The following is a 17,532-nucleotide window of genomic DNA, read 5'->3' as shown; positions in this document are numbered from 1 at the left end:
TCAGGTGAGCCCAAGGTTCTTACAAGCAGAAAAGGGAGGTGAGGTAGTGTGTGCCAGAGCCACAGTGTGAGAAAGATTCAACGAGCAATTGCTCATTTTGAAGAAAGCAAGGAGCCACAAGCCAAGGAATGCAGGATGCCTCAAAAAGCTGGGAAAATAGGGAACAGAGTGTCTCCTAGAGCCCCCAGAAGGAATGCTGTACAACCAACACACTAATGTTAGCCCAGTGAGACCTATTTTGGACTTCTGACCTCCATGATTCTAGGATAATTTGTGTTGTTTTAAGCTACCAAGGTTGTGATCATTTGTTATAGCAGCCACAGGAAACAAATACAAGCACCTTGCTCAGTATCCTCACTTTAGCCATCTCCCGGGTTAGCCTCCCAAGAATCCTACAAAATCTATATATATAAAACCCTAATATGCAAATCAAGAATCCTACAAAATCTATATATATATATATATAACCCTAATATGCAAATAGACCGAATGGCAGAACAACCGAACAACCAGGGGGTGCGCACGAAACATGGCAGGCATCCGCAGCAGGTGGCAGGGTGCGGAACATGGTGGGCGTTGGCCACGGCGGGATGGTGGAGCAGGTGAGAGGGGGTGCCAGACCAAGGAGGGGTGCTGTCATCATGACGAGCCTCTGGTGGTTACTGAAAATTCTTTGCTCCCACACGCAGTGGTCCTGTCCAGCGCTCGCACCTGCTGCCAGCCCTGATCACCCCAGAGGGCTTCTCCACCTTCCTGTGCTCCTGAGGGGTGATCGGGGCAGCAGCTGCTGCTCGCACCCGCTGATGGTGCTGGCCCCACTCACACCCACTGGCGGCACCAGCCCCAATTGCTCTGTGCTATCAGCAGGTGTGAGCAGCAGTGGCAGAGCAGAGCTGCTGGCAGACAGGGGACCGGGGGCCACGGCAGGAGGGGCCAGGCAGGGGCACAGAGGATAGGCCAAGACCTGCCCCTGTGCCTACCGCAGCCTCTCAGCCCACAGTTCCTTTCAAGGTGCACGAATTCATGCACTGGGCCACTAGTAGATTCTATAATTAACTCTTCTTCATAGAGTTTCAGAGAGAAGGAAACTGAAGTTTATATGAGCTGTGTAACTTACCCAAGAATTGTGTTGGGACACAACACATACACATACACCTACAGACACTTCTCACTGTAGACAAGGTACATACCTTAAAAAAAATCAACCACCATGCCCTAACTGGTTTTGCTCAATGGACAGAGTGTCCGCCTGCGGAATGAAAGGTCCCAGGTTCGATTCCAGTCAAGGGCATGTACCTTGGTTGCGGGCACATCCCCAGGAGGAGGTGTGCAGGAGGCAGCTAATCAATGCTTCTCTCTTATCACTGTTTCTAACTCTCTATCCCTCTCCCTTCCTCTCGGTAAAAAATCAATAAAATATATTTTTTACCAAAAAAAAATCAACCACCATATGCATGTAAACAAATTTATATTCCTATTGCATGAGTTTGAAGTGAATTCCTGTCTTTATATCTCTAGCCATGTGGTAACACATTTACTTTGCATTTTCTCTGTGCCAGAAACTTTGTATTTACTCTCTGCTGAGAACACAAAATCTAGAGAGAGGTACTTATCATCAAGATGTTTATATATTGGTTGAGGGAGACGGCTATGTCGTCTAAAAATACAAACCATGCTGCAAATGCTTTGAGAATGATATGCATAGGACAATCTGGTGACAAAAAATAGACAAGTAGCTGTCACTCCATTTTGGAAAGTCAGGAAAGGTTTCTTAGGGGAGAATGATGCTCGATGTGAATCTTAAAAGATGATTAGAGATTTTCTAAGTTTGAGCAAAGCATTTACTGGGAAGAGGGAGGTGAGGTATGGTCATAGGGAATGGAGAACTTTCTAGATAGAGCAAAGTAGAAAAGATATGCAAAAGCTTACCGGCAAGTAATTAAGCATGGCTAGCACACAGGGGACTGGCAAGAGAAAGGGGGGGAGTGGAAGCCAGACTGCAAAAGGGCAGTTCCTGTTACAGGTTTGGAATTGATCTTGTGACGGAGAACTTTTGAAGGATCTTAAATAGAGTGGGATGTTAGAATGAACACTCTAGCAGCAAGTCGATGCCTGAAAGGAGCAAGTCTAGAGGATAGTTAGAAGGCTACTGCAATAGTCCAAGTGAGAGAAGAGTAAGGCCCGACCCAAGACAAAAGCAATGAGAATAAAGGGAACAATTGGGAGAAAGCTTTCCAAGGCAGAACTGTGAGAACGTAAGGGAAAGAGTCAGAGGTCCCTTCTGGTTTCAGGTTTGAATTACTGGGTAAATGAAGGTACCCCCAAACATGATAGAGGTGGTGGTCATCAAACATTTTCAATTCTCTCCCATTGCACTAGGACACATACTTGGGTTACATTCTCTGGCCTCATTCTCTTGTCTCTTACATCTTTGATGTTGGTCAAAGGATACAAACTTTCAGTTATAAGTTCTTGGGATCATTAATGTACACCATGCTGATTGCAGCTAATAATAATAATAATAATAATAATATACTTTAAAAAAAGAATGAGCCTCCAGTGCTCTTTATCTTTCTCTCTGGCACAATAACCACAAAGGTTCAAGCTGATGGCTTGTTCATCAATTTATTCCTTGACCTCAATGAGCAAAGCACATCCCTCACCCCCACCCCACCGCCATCTTGCAAAGGACATGTACCATGAGCGTAAAATTAACCTTCATTGTTTTTAAGCCACCAGGGCTTTTGTTACACAGTATAGCATAGCCTACCCTGACTGTCACATTAGATAATAGCGAATGAAAAATAGAATTTGTAGGATCTTACCTTTGTTATTGTCCTGTTACAGGAGCATTGAGTATAAAATGCCTGTGAAACATTCCAGGAGACAAGTCTAAATTGAGAGCAATCCAAACATTTCCTCCAGAAAGCCTTGCCAGACTCCCCCACAAATACGTGTCTTTGTGTTCCCAGAGACACACTGCCGAGATCACATATACACGCAAGTGGAACTGTCTGTTTTCTTGTCTGTCTCCTTGAAGGTAGAAGGTTTTTTATGCATGTCTGCATCTCAAGCACCCAGCACAATGCTTGGCACCAGGGTAGGTCTCAATAATACTAGTTGAGTATGAATGATGAAGGAAGTTGGGGGCGTGGATGACATTGCCCAGAGAGGCATGGGTGGAAAGTGAGAAGAGCCCTTAGGACAGTTACCTTAACATTATTGGATAAGTAGAGAACAATGAGCTTAAGGAGATGGAGAAAACAGAGAAAGATGAGATTAAGGGGGTGGAGAAAGAACAGAAAGAATAGAGACGAAAGGAAAATCAGAAGTGATCATCTGCAGGCCAAGCAGAAAAGAACAGAAAGAATAGAGACGAAAGGAAAATCAGAAGTGATCATCTGCAGGCCAAGCAGAAGAGCATTTCAAGAAAAAGGAGTAGTAAAGACTGAGCAAGACCACATCTGCATGTCACACCTGAATGGAGAAAATATTCCTAGCACCAACTAACAGTGAGCATGCTCAGTCTGACTTGATGTAAACAAACACAGAAAGAAAGCATAAGGACCTTCATTTTAAAGTCCTGTTCACATTGGTTTCAAATGCAGCACATTGGATAAAAAGGCATCGATGGCTTTGGTAAGGACAGAGTTGCCAGTATGAAAGGAGAGAAAGAGAAGAAGGTCAGATTGCAGTAGGTTAAGACTGGATGAACATGCATAAATCACCTGTGGGTCTTGTTAGAATGCCAATTCAGCAGGGGTGGGTGGGGCACAAGATTCAATTCTGCATTTCAGACTCCCAAGTGGTGCTGGTGCTACTAGTCCATGGACCACATTTTGAGTACAAGTTTTTGGCTACCATTTCAAAAAGCTTTAGACTTTAAGTATAACCTCAGGTCTTAGTAGTTAAAATGTATATATATATATTCTCAAGTTTGAGAAGTTTGTGTTGATGAATCTGTACCAGAAGGGCCAGGATTAATAAAGGAATTTGTAGATTTAAATAAGGAATGTGGAGTCAGGTCATAAAGGATCATAGAGCATCTTAAATTTTGTGTGTAGAGAAATAAAGATCTGGGAGGTTTTCCATTTTAAGGTGCTATTCAAAATACACTGTAAGCTAGGAAATTAAGATCTTTATAATTCCAAATCCTTGTAAAAAGCCACAAGCTGCTCAGAAATTTTCTAAGAGCAAAACTATATTTTAGTTCAATGATCTCCATCCCATCTGGCATTTTCAAAGAGGAAAGTCACTTTTGTAGAGGACAATTTCTCTTGAGTTCAAGAAAAATGTACTGTTTACCATATTTCCTATACTCTCCATTATAATGTTTCTGTTTTCTTCATTTAAAGACAAAAATAAACAATTAACAGGCCACACATAGACTTTTCATAGTATTAAGAAAACTAGGAAGGTCACATTAGGACATTCTTCATAAATTTATAGCTAAAACAAAGAAAATTTATTTTCAATGTGAATGAGTAGAAGGGCCTTTAAAACCAAGTTTTCTGCAGCCTGGTGGGGGCGGGGGTGGTTAAGAGCATTCTAATGAGATGTTTTGGACCATAACTTTGGTGAAATTAAATGGAATGAACAATAGTTTGCAAAATTCTGTGCAGACCATCCCCAAGCACCACATTTCTAAAACTCTTGTAATAAGCCCCCAATGTTTCCCCTGCCACACACTCTATTCATTCCCACCCTTTCTCCACACAGCTGCCAAAGACACCTTTTTTTAACTTTAATTTTTAATTTTCAAGTACAGTTTACTTTCAATATTATGTTGTACTAGAGGCCCAGAGCACAAAATTCGTGCACGGAGGGGGGGGGGGGGTCCCTCAGCCTGGCCTGCACCCTCTCCAGTCCGGGACCCCTCGGGGGCCTGTCTGACTGTTGGTTTTGGCCCGATCCCATAGGGTTCAGGCCTAAACCTGCAGTCGGACATCCCTCTCACAATACAGGACCACTGGCTCCTAACCGCTCACCTGCCTGCCTGCCTGATCACCCCTAACCTCTCTGCCTGCCGGCCTGATCACCCCTAACCGCCTCTGCCTGCCTGCCTGCCTGATCACCCCTAACTGCCTCTGCCTGCCGGCCTGATCACCCCTAACCACTCCTGCCTGCCTGCCTGATCACCCCTAACTACTCATGCCTGCCTGCCTGCCTGATCACCCCTAACTGCCTCTGCCTGCCGGCCTGATCACCCCTAACTGCCTCTGCCTGCCGGCCTGATCACCCCTAACTGCTCCCCTGCCAGCCTGATCGCCCCTAACCACCTCTGCCTTGGCCTCCGCCACCATGGCTTTGTCTAGAAGGACCGGGCAACCAAAAGATGTCTGGTCAACCTGGTCTAATTAGCGTATTACCCTTTTATTAGTATAGATTGGTTTTGGTTGTACAGCATAGTGGTTAGACAACCATATACTTTACATAGTGTTCCACCAGTCTTTCCAGTACCCACCTGACACCATACATAGTTATCACAGTGTTATTGACTATATTCTCTATGCTGTACTCTACATCCCTGTGGCTGTTTTGTAACTTCCAATTTGTGCTTCTTAATCCCTTCATCTCTTTGGGGAGAGGGGTTGGGGGACTGGAACAAAGGCACCTTTTAAAAGCCCCAACCAGGTCAATCATGTCACTCCCTCACTCCAACATCTTCATGGAGTTTATGTTAAAAGGGCCACTCGCTCAAGGAAGGCTCCCTCACCTGATTGGGTTCAGTCCCTTGTCATAAGCTCTCATAGTAACTATCTCTTCCCACATAGGAGTTACCTCTGTTGTAATTAATCGATTGCATGACTTTTGTTTTTAATGCCTTCCTCCCTCACTGCACCATGGAGTCTGTAAGAATAGGCTTTATTCCAGGTGCACCCAATGCCTGTAGCCCACTGACTTGCACATAACAGGCACTCAATAAATGTTTGTTAAAGGAATGAATAGTATCAAATTATATCCGCTATTGTACTTCTGTTATATGCATGCTTCTCAAAATAAGTTTACTTTAATTGCAAACACAATATATATACATATATACATAATTTAGGGTAAGTATTAGTTCAATGTCTGATAAAGTGCTCCATGGCATAAGCTGATTCTAGACATGTAACGACAGTACAACCTGCTGCCAGTTTACTTCTTATAAGAAACTAGAGGCCCGGTGCACAAAATTCATGCACGGGGGTGGGGGGAGGGGGTGTCCCTCAGCCCGGCCTGCGCCCTCTCACAATCTGGGGCCCCTCGGTAGGGTCCCTAGGCCTGGCCAGTGATCAGGGCCTATCAGGGCTTTCCTTCTCGAGCTGCCGGCTGCTGGCAGCTGGCCCCACCCCTGCTGCTGTCACTGCTTGCCATCTGTGTGACACTGCTCCCCACCCACCACCAGTCGCCTCCCTCTGCAAGTGACAGGTGTTGGGTATGGTCGCTTGGCTGGCCTGGGCCTCCCTCTGCGGGGTGATCACTGGGTAGCCCCACACACTCACCACAACATCGCTGGCCAGTGGCCTGGGTCTCCTTCTGTGGGGCGATAGATAGTGGGGTCCCCAGGTGCATTGCCCTGCAGAGGGAGGCCCCACCCACCCGCCGTAGCGCTACCAGCCAAGTAGCCTGGGCCTCCTTCTGTGGCTGCCGGCCCGGTGACCTGGGCCTCCCTCTTTGGGGTGATCAATCGCGGAGCCCCCCCCCCCCATCAATCACCTCACAAAGGGTGGCCTGGCCTCCCTCTGTGGGGCGATCATGGGGCAATGGAGGGGCCCATCCAGCCAATCGCATCGCACCCGCCTTGGCTGGCCTGGCACTAGTGCGTGTCATAGCGTGGTCGTCCGGAGGTCATCTGGAAGGTCGTCCAGATGGTCGTTCTGCTGTTCAGTCATTAGATCGATTTGCATATTATGCTTTTATTATTATAGATGAATTAACCTCTGAAAGTAACTCTCGGGTCTCAGCATAAATGCCATCACATTGTAAACCCAATAGTCAGTCAATTTTATCCTTTCTAGCTACTTTATTAGCAATTAAAATATACTGTGGCAATGGCTTGGTTTATGGGGTTAGGGGGTTGTAGATTATAGGATTACTATGGCAATGGGTCATAGTACAAAGGTATTATTATTATTATTATTATTATTTATTATTATTATTATTTCTCACCAGAGGATAGTTTTTCCATTGCTTTTCAGAGAGAGTGGAAATGAGGGAGGAAGAGAGGAAGAGAGAGAGAGAAAGAAAGAGAGAGAGAGAGAGAGAGAGAGAGAGAGAGAGAGAAACATTGATGTGAGAGAAAAACATCAATTGTTTGCCTCCTGAATGTGCCCTGACCAGGCCAGGGATCAAACCTACAATCCAGGTACATGCCTTTGACTGGGAATCAAACCTGTGACCCTTTGGTGCTCAGGCCAATGCTCTAACCACTGACTCACACAGGCCAGGATCAAAGGTTTTAATTCTTATGGATAGAGTTATAAGATAAACACATTTGAGTTCATTTTAAGTAAAATAAAACTATTCATTAAAATAATTACCTGATTTAATAATGTTTATAAGCAAAAACGAATTCTTTACTTTCATTATGAATTTTGTCACTTATAAAAACACTGACAATTATTTTATTTGACTCCCATAACAGTTCTGTGAAACAAATAAGGATTATAGTCCCCATTTCACAGAGAAGGTAAAGTATGGCACCTAACGTCACACATCCAGTAAATGGGAGAGAGTAAGATGCTAACTCAGACCTTTTCCTGTCAAATTTTAAGCTCTTTCTCCATGTCACATGGCCCTTCAGTATTAGACTGTAACTTAATAAATAAAAAACTAGGTATAATATTGTAGCTTTCTCACTCTTTAATTTTCCTTTCAAAGACCTTATTTTAAAATTCAAATCTTTGGGAATCATATGGGCTGCTCAGACTATCTGCCGATCTTAGAAATACCAAACTAAACTAAACATGTGTAGCTCCAGCTCCAGTTTAGGGGTTGAGGTGAGGAACTATTTGTACTGCTCTCTTCTATAGCCTATTACTGAAATAATTTCTCATAAAGTCCAACTCTTTTATCTTCAGAAGTTGTTTTATTACCATCTTGACTTTATGCATGACAGAAGCCCAAACAGACAAAATTAAATACACATAGAGCATCTGTGTTTGTTAGCATAGGGCTTTTATTACCTTTTCCTAATCGATAATCCTCTCACTATTATCTCTTTGACTTTTTAAGCTAGAGCTCTTTGATGCACAACTGGCATTCCAGCATCCCTTAGCAACCCTTGTAGACCTAGAAATAGCTACAAAACTTTGAAAGAGCAGGGAGTTGTAAACTCAAACCAAACAGAATGTTTTTAAAAGTAAGCAGAATTTAATGAGGTTTAAAAAAAAAGAGAGATAAAGTGATTTTATTGCTCATTATAACAAGCATATCAGTTATAAAATAGAAAATGTTTATTTGGGCAGATACTTTGATATATCTATATCAAACCAACTGGTGCAGAACTACAAAATGAATACTTTTGAAGATGTTTGAAAAACTTCCACTTTCTAAGGATTATTTACATAAAGGCCAAAATAGCACTTAAAAATGGTAACACTGTCCTGGCCGGTGTTGCTCCACCATTGGAGCATCACCCTCACATCCAAAGGTTGTGAGTTCGATTCCCAGTCTAGGACACATACCTGAGTTGCAGGTTTGTTCCCTGGCCTTGCACCAGGGTGCGTGTGGGAGGCAACCAATTGGTGTGTCTCTCTCACATCTCTCTCTCACATCTCTCTCTCTCTCTCTCTCTCTCTCTCCCCCCTCTCTCTCACTTCCACTCTCTCTACAAAATCAATGGAAAGTCCTCAGGTGAGGATTAATAAAACAAAACAAAAAAATGGTTACAGATTTTAATTTCTTCCAGTCAAGATGGTAGAGTAGGAAAGCATGATACTGGCATCTTCCCATGACCACATCAGAATTACGACTAACCTAAAGCTAATATAATATTGTACATCAACTGCAATTTTTTAAAAAAAATTTTAATTTAAGTGGTCAAAAATTGGTGTACCTCCTAATCCCATACAGAAGTGAAAAAAAAAAATTCTACTACCAGGTATCAACCCAAGACAAATGAAACATGTGTCCATACAAAAACTTGTACATGACTGTTCACAGCAACGTAATTCAAAATAGCTAAAAGATAGATACAACTCAAATGCCCATCAATTGTTAAATAGGTAAGTAAAATGTGGCATATCTACCTAATGAAATATTATTTGGCCGTAAAAAGGAATGAAGTACTAATATATGTTACAACATGGATGAGCCTTAAAAGTGTTATGCCAAGCGAAAGAAGCCAGTCACAAAAACCACATACGGTCATATGAAATGTCCAAGGCAGAGAGATCTGTAGAGACAGGAAGTAAATAGTGGTTGCTTAGTGCTGGACAGAGGGAAAGAAGTAGGGGATGAAGAGAGGACGATGGCAGCTAAAGGGCATAGAGTCCATTTCTGAGATAATGCGAATGTTCCCAAATTGACTATGGTGACATGCATTTATCTGTGAATATACTAAAAGCTATTGAATAGTATATGGATTATATTTCAAAGAAGCTGTAAAAAATTATTTAAATAAATAATAACCCACTTAAAGCACTGTTTTAATAACATCCTTCCTCCACTCAGAGTCTAAGACCCACAATATAGACATAAGCTGTATTTTATCGAGATTAATTTACCTTATACACTGAGTGGTCAGATTATTATGACCACCTGACGTTTGTAGGCAAATTAGCTATAATTTCGTGCTGAAGTTGCTAGAGGGCCAGATCATTATAAATGTCTGCATAACACAACATACCTAAGTATCGTTGCTGATCAAGTTCATCCTATCATGTTGATGGCATATCCCAATGGAAATGGCTTCTTCCAACAAGACAATGTGCCATGCCATGGTACTCGTCATGGTACACCATCAAATCTCACAGAACTGGACAGTGCTATTCATCAGGCATGGTGTCAGATTCCTCACATCACCTTTCAACATCTCGTGGAGTCAATGCCAAGAAGAATTGTCACAGTATTGAAGGCAAAAGGTGGCCCAACGAAGTAATGATGGGGTGGTCATAATAATCTGGCCGGTCATAATAATCTGGCCACTCAGTGTAAATTCTAAATGTATAACTTATAAATTGAGCAATAAAAATAATAGGTAGTTTGGGTGAAATAAAATATTTTAAAATCATTGGTAGTGCAACTAGATCTGCATCATCTTGCTATTTATTTCTATACTTTATTTGATTGCACATGTTCAAATAAATTGATTCATAGCAATAAGTAGCTATCAATGGCAAGATTTTGAGTTGTTTTGTGTGTGTTTTTCCAATAACTCACCTTTTAAACTTAGTATATTGTTCATTTAAAGAGAGATAGCAAGATCCAAATATAAATGAGTAAATCTATCAGCACAAATTACTTCGCTGCTGGTCTCTGCTTTGTTAAAAATTAATATGTAACATTGAGTTTGAGTGTACATTTGAGTTCAATTTTTTAAATAGAAATTTAAAGCAAATAATTGTGTAATCCTTGAGTCTTTTTCTCAGAACCTTGGTTTTATGGAATAGATTTTGAAAACCAATGACCCAGGTGCTAAAGCCCATATCCCTTAGGACGGCATGTAAGATTTTGTGTCATTTGCACTTTATCCATCAACCTAGCTGCATTTCCTACCAAAATTTCCCATTTCCCAAGTCCATCAGCATCTTTCATGGGTTATACTTTTACCCTTGCTTTTTTTCTTAGTCAAATGTGACCCATGTACTACTGCCTTCTAACCTGAATTTCTATTTTTATTCCAAAAGTTAAAATGTTAATGCCCCATGAAGCCTTGTGACTGTCCCCAAAAGCACCTTGTATATACCTCTATCATCAACATGTGTTGCCTTGTGTGACAATCATTTCTTCCTCTCAACTGTGAGTTGCTAAGAAAGAAGGACTAATTTAAACATCCTTGAGTTCTCAGGGACTTCCGAAGTTTCTGCTACCTAGTAATCACTCCTTAAATGTATTGAATTAATTAATCCATTAATTAATCCTATATAATAAAGCAGTAATATGCAAATTGACTGTCACACCCTCACACAAGATGGCTGCCCCTATGTGGTCAAAAGATGGCTGCCATAAGATGGCTGGCAGGGGAGGGCAGTTGGGAGCGACCAGGCCAGCAGGGGAGGGCAGTTGGGGGCGACCAGACCAGCAGGGGAGGGCTGTTGGGGAGACCAGGCCAGCAGGGATGACAGTTAGGGGCAACCAGGCTGGCAGGGGAGTGCAGTTAGAGGTGACTGGGCCAGCAGGGAAGGGCAGTTGGGGGGGACCGGGCCTGCAGGGGAGGGCAGTTAGGGGCTACCAGGCCAGCAGCAAAGGGCAGTTGGGGGCGACCAGGCCAGCAGGGGAGCAGTTAGGCGTCGATCAAGCTGGCAGGGGAGTGGTTAGGGCATGATCAGGAAGGCAGGCAGGCAAGCAGTTGGGAGCCAACAGTCACAGATTGAAGAGGGTGCTGGCTGGGCTGAGGGACCGCCCCCCCCCCCCCCCCCCCGCCCCACGCCCCTGTGCACGAATTTCATGCACCGGGCCTCTAGTATTAATAATAACTAGGAGAGTGATTATAGTGGCTAAAACTGCAGGTTTACCTAAGTTAGTCAATAGCCAACCCTCTTATTGAGTTGATATTTTAAGTTCTATAAGTACTAAGTAGAAATAACTCTTATAAATCATGCTAATTTTAATTTTAACTTCATTTTTCTTTAATAATGACAGCACTCACCAACAAAGGAAAGCAGGATGACCAGCAGGACAATGAGAGCGCAGATACATGGAACCAGGACCAGCAGTAGGAAGCGGAGAACGTTAGCAGTCGTCAGCTGCTGAGAGCAGCCATCACCCACGGCATCTTCCTCAGACCCCAAGACCTAAATCAAAAGAGAAATATGAGCCCTAGCTGGTTTGGCTCAGTGGATAGAGTATTGGTCTGTGGACTGAAGGGTCCTGGGTTCAATTCCAGTTGACAGCACATGCCCAGGATGCAGGCTTGATCCCCAATAGGGGGCGTACAAGAGGCAGCCAATCAATGATTCTCTCTCATCATTGAGGTTTCTCTCTCTCCCTCTCCCTTCCTCTCTGAAATATATATATATTTATAAAATAAAGGTGATAATTTTAGTAAAAAAAAAAAAAGAGAGAAATATGGAACATGGCTTTAATATTACAAAGCAACTCAGTACATGGCATGAAATTGCAGAGCACAGCCACCATCCATTCAAAGCAGCAGCATTCCTAAAAGATTTTGCTGTGTGTCCTTTAGGACATGAAATGAGGTTTAGACACCAAATCACGCTAATAAATTAACAAATAACAATACAACCGCATTCAGGGCAGAGCAAATCATTTATTTCTGAAATGTTTTGCAGAAGTACATGAACTTTTAATGATATTGCATCTTGATTTTTTTTAAACACATTTTCCAATTCGGTATTATTCCAAAGGGCCATAAATAACTATAGCAAGGGGGGAACCAAGATGGCGGCGTAGGGAGCGGACCTGTGTGTGCTGCTCTCTCACAGCATCATTGAAACTATCAACTATGAAGTAAACAACCGCCACTCAGAACCATGGGGAAGTTGGCCCAGTGGGAGATCTACAACTGGAGGAAAAGAAAGAAGCGCAGTGAGACTGAGTGGGAGCTACGGAGGCACCAAAACCAGAGGTACGCAGTCACACGCCACGCGGGCTGCAAATGGATTCTCGGTTTTTTACGAACCCTCGAATCCTCTGGGCTTGCTCGGGGCGGGTCTCTGAGGCCCCAGATCCCACAGGGAGAGGCGGCCACGGCCTTGCAGTGGTCGGAGAGCGAGGGAAGCTCTGATACGCGGCTGCTCACCGGCACCGAGGGACAAGAAGTCCTGGTGTCCCGGGGAGGCGAGGGGCGCGGAGACGCCGCCATCGCTATTTCCTCCACGCTGGCGACTCCCTGTGACCCCGCCCTACCCTCAGGGCTGTGCCAGAGGCACAAGAGGGAATGACTGTGCTTTTACAAACTCTCAAATCCACTGAGCTGGTTCGGGCGGGTCTCTGAGGCCCCAGGCCCCAAGGCGAGAGACGGCACGGCCTTCCAGCGGTCAGGAAGCGAGGGAGGCTCTGGCGTTCGGCTGCTCGCTGGCACTGGGGGACACAAAGTCCTGGAGTCCTGGATAGGCAAGGGGCCGCTGAGTCTCCGCCCCGGCGACTCCCTGTGACCCCGCCCTACGCAATTTACATTCCCATCTGGGCTGTGCCAGACCCACAAGTAGAAGCGCCTTTTCTTCTGCAAACTTTCAAATCCACTGAGCTGGTTCAGGCGGGATCATGAAGCACCAGACCCTACGGGGAGAGGCAGCACGGCCTTGCAGCCATCAGAAAGCGAGGGAGACTCTGTTGCACAGCTGCTCGCCGGCACTGGGGGACACAAAGCCCTGGCAGAGAGTCAAGGGGCCGCGGAGACTCAGCCAGTGCTATTTGCTCCGCCATGGCGACTCCCTGAGTCTCAGCCCTAATCAATTTACATCCCCATCCAAGCTGTGCCAGGTGCACAAAAAGACCCACATGCGCTTTTGCAGCCTGTCCCAACAAATTGCAGACTTCAACTGCTCGCAGCCATGAGAGACACACTCAAGAAGCAGACCCAGGAGAACCAGGATGGCGGCATAAGGAAGAGACCTGTGCGTGCTACCTCGCACAACAACATCGAAACTACCAAATATCAGACAAACACCTATCATACAGAACCATGGGAAACTTGGCCCAGTGGTAGCTCTACAACTGGAAGGAGAGAAAGAACATTGAGACTGAGTAGGATGTGACACCAAGTACAGAACCCAACCCAACAAACTGCAGATTTCAACTCCTCGCATAGAAAGAAGCGCATAGAGACTGAGTAGGATGTGCTGAAGCACCAAGTACAGAGCCCATCCCAGCAGGCTGCAGATTTCAGCTCCTTGCATCTGGGAGGGATGCAATCGGGGGGGCAGAGTCGGGTCCGGGGCCGGCCAGGGCTGGGCCTGACTCGGCTGGCACTGTGGAACTGCTGTACCAGCAAGCGCACAAACATGCCCACTGGTCCCAGTCTCTGGTGGGGCACTGCGGGACAGCAGACAGGCAGTCTGTGCACTTGGTGGAGGGCAGGAGCGCTGGATGTGCAACCACCAGGAATGCCTGGAGATTTTGTCTAGTGGGGAGCCGCCGGCAGGGGACAGAGGACCAAACATCCTGTTTCCCTGGTAAGGCTGGGATGGCCCCGGTGAGGTTGAAACGGTCCCGGTGTGGTAGGGACGACCCCGGCAAGGTTGAAACAGCCCCCGTGAGGTAGGGACGACCCCAGTCAGGTCGAAACGGCCCCGGTGTGGTAGGGACAACCCCGGTCAGGTTGAAACGGCCCCCGTGAGGTAGGGACGACCCCAGTCAGGTCGAAACGGCCCCGGCGTGGTAGGGACAACCCCGGTCAGGTTGAAACGGCCCCCGTGAGGTAGGGACGACCCCGGCGAGGTTGAAACAGCCCCCGTGAGGTAGGGACGACCCCAGTCAGGTCGAAACGGCCCCGGCGTGGTAGGGACAACCCCGGTCAGGTTGAAACGGCCCCGGTGTGGTAGGGACAACCCCGGTCAGGTTGAAACAGCCCCGGTGTGGTAGGGACAACCCCGGTGAGGTTGAAACGGCCCCCGTGAGGTAGGGACGACCCCAGTCAGGTCGAAACGGCCCCGGTGTGGTAGGGACAACCCCGGTCAGGTTGAAACGGCCCCCGTGAGGTAGGGACGACCCCAGTCAGGTCGAAACGGCCCCGGCGTGGTAGGGACAACCCCGGTCAGGTTGAAACGGCCCCCGTGAGGTAGGGACGACCCCGGTGAGGTTGAAACAGCCCCCGTGAGGTAGGGACGACCCCAGTCAGGTCGAAACGGCCCCGGCGTGGTAGGGACAACCCCGGTCAGGTTGAAACAGCCCCGGTGTGGTAGGGACAACCCCGGTGAGGTTGAAACGGCCCCCGTGAGGTAGGGACGACCCCAGTCAGGTCGAAACGGCCCCGGTGTGGTAGGGACGACCCCGGTGAGGTTGAAACAGCCCCCGTGAGGTAGGGACGACCCCAGTCAGGTCGAAACGGCCCCGGCGTGGTAGGGACAACCCCGGTCAGGTTGAAACGGCCCCCGAGAGGTAGGGACGACCCCAGTCAGGTCGAAACGGCCCCGGCGTGGTAGGGACAACCCCGGTCAGGTTGAAACGGCCCCGGCGTGGTAGGGACGACCCCGGTCAGGTTGAAACGGCCCCCGAGAGGTAGGGACGACCCCAGTCAGGTCGAAACGGCCCCGGCGTGGTAGGGACAACCCCGGTCAGGTCGAAACGGCCCCGGCGTGGTAGGGACAACCCCGGTCAGGTTGAAACGGCCCCCGAGAGGTAGGGACGACCCCAGTCAGGTCGAAACGGCCCCGGCGTGGTAGGGACAACCCCGGTCAGGTCGAAACGGCCCCGGCATGGTAGGGACAACCCCGGTCAGGTTGAAACGGCCCCCGTGAGGTAGGGACGACCCCAGTCAGGTCGAAACGGCCCCGGCGTGGTAGGGACAACCCCGGTCAGGTTGAAACGGCCCCCGTGAGGTAGGGACGACCCCGGCGAGGTTGAAACGGCCCCCGTGAGGTAGGGACGACCCCAGTCAGGTCGAAACGGCCCCGGCGTGGTAGGGACAACCCCGGTCAGGTTGAAACGGCCCCGGTGTGGTAGGGACAACCCCGGTCAGGTTGAAACAGCCCCGGTGTGGTAGGGACAACCCCGATGAGGTTGAAACGGCCCCTGTGAGGTAGGGACGACCCCAGTCAGGTTGAAACGGCCCCGGTGTGGTAGGGACAACCCCGGTCAGGTTGAAACGGCCCCCGTGAGGTAGGGACGACCCCAGTCAGGTCGAAACGGCCCCGGCGTGGTAGGGACAACCCCGGTCAGGTTGAAACGGCCCCCGTGAGGTAGGGACGACCCCGGTGAGGTTGAAACAGCCCCCGTGAGGTAGGGACGACCCCAGTCAGGTCGAAACGGCCCCGGCATGGTAGGGACAACCCCGGTCAGGTTGAAACAGCCCCGGTGTGGTAGGGACAACCCCGGTGAGGTTGAAACGGCCCCCGTGAGGTAGGGACGACCCCAGTCAGGTCGAAACGGCCCCGGTGTGGTAGGGACGACCCCGGTGAGGTTGAAACAGCCCCCGTGAGGTAGGGACGACCCCAGTCAGGTCGAAACGGCCCCGGCGTGGTAGGGACAACCCCGGTCAGGTTGAAACGGCCCCCGAGAGGTAGGGACGACCCCAGTCAGGTCGAAACGGCCCCGGCGTGGTAGGGACAACCCCGGTCAGGTTGAAACGGCCCCCGTGAGGTAGGGACGACCCCGGTGAGGTTGAAACAGCCCCCGCGAGGTAGGGACGACCCCAGTCAGGTCGAAACGGCCCCGGCGTGGTAGGGACAACCCCGGTCAGGTTGAAACGGCCCCCGTGAGGTAGGGACGACCCCAGTCAGGTCGAAACGGCCCCGGCGTGGTAGGGACAACCCGGGTCAGGTTGAAACGGCCCCCGTGAGGTAGGGACGACCCCGGTGAGGTTGAAACAGCCCCCGTGAGGTAGGGACGACCCCAGTCAGGTCGAAACGGCCCCGGCGTGGTAGGGACAACCCCGGTCAGGTTGAAACGGCCCCCGTGAGGTAGGGAAGACCCCGGTGAGGTCGAAACGGCCCCGGCGTGGTAGGGACAACCCGGGTCAGGTTGAAACGGCCCCCGTGAGGTAGGGACGACCCCAGTCAGGTCGAAACGGCCCCGGCATGGTAGGGACAACCCGGGTCAGGTTGAAACGGCCCCCGTGAGGTAGGGACGACCCCAGTCAGGTCGAAACGGCCCCGGTGTGGTAGGGACAACCCCGGTCAGGTTGAAACAGCCCCGGTGTGGTAGAGACAACCCCAGTCAGGTTGAAACGGCCCTGGTGTGGTAGGGACGACCCCGGTGAGGTTGAAACGGCCCCCGTGAGGTAGGGACGACCCCGGTGAGGTTGAAATGGCCCTGGTGAGGCTCAGACGGCCCTGGTGAGGTTGAGACTACTCCAGTGAGGTTGGGACAAATAAAGGGGACCAGTATGGACTGATGAACAGGTGTAGATACAGAAGCAGAGCAACATTGAACAGAATGTTAAACTACAATGGGGAGCCTGGGGAGGGTTGGGGGGGGGGGATTAAGAGACCAACTGAAGGACTTATATGCATGCATATAAGATTAACCAATGGACACAAGACACGGGGCGGGGGGGGGCGGGGGGGTAGGGGCCGGGGGAATGTCATGGGGGGGAAAAAGGAGACATATGTAATACTCTTTGTAATACTTTAAGAAATAAAAATTATAAAAAAAAAAAAAAAAAAAAAAAATAACTATAGCAAGAACTCACGTTGGCCCAGAGCTATAAGCAAAGACTGCCTAGTACAGTGTATAAGACATTGGTGAGTGGGTGTAGACAAGACA

At 48.1% G+C, this 17,532-nt stretch overlaps 1 protein-coding gene across 2 annotated transcripts in view; it reads right to left on the bottom strand.

Annotated features, from left to right (window-relative positions):
* Nucleotides 1-17,532, bottom strand: part of CORIN (corin, serine peptidase) — a 207,763-nt gene that overhangs the window by 165,866 nt on the left and 24,365 nt on the right. For both annotated transcript variants that reach the window (XM_070397080.1, XM_070397085.1), the window contains exon 2: nucleotides 11,795-11,939. In XM_070397080.1, the coding sequence (XP_070253181.1) occupies nucleotides 11,795-11,939 (145 nt within the window). The remainder of the gene's footprint in view (nucleotides 1-11,794; nucleotides 11,940-17,532) is intronic.

This window comes from Myotis yumanensis, unplaced genomic scaffold, assembly GCF_028538775.1.
Source record: "Myotis yumanensis isolate MYYU_CA2020_CCGP unplaced genomic scaffold, mMyoYum1.0.hap1 SCAF_1, whole genome shotgun sequence".
NCBI classification, from domain to species: domain Eukaryota; kingdom Metazoa; phylum Chordata; class Mammalia; order Chiroptera; family Vespertilionidae; genus Myotis; species Myotis yumanensis.
Note: the sequence above shows the minus strand (reverse complement) of the source record. Positions and strands in the feature narration are given on the sequence as shown.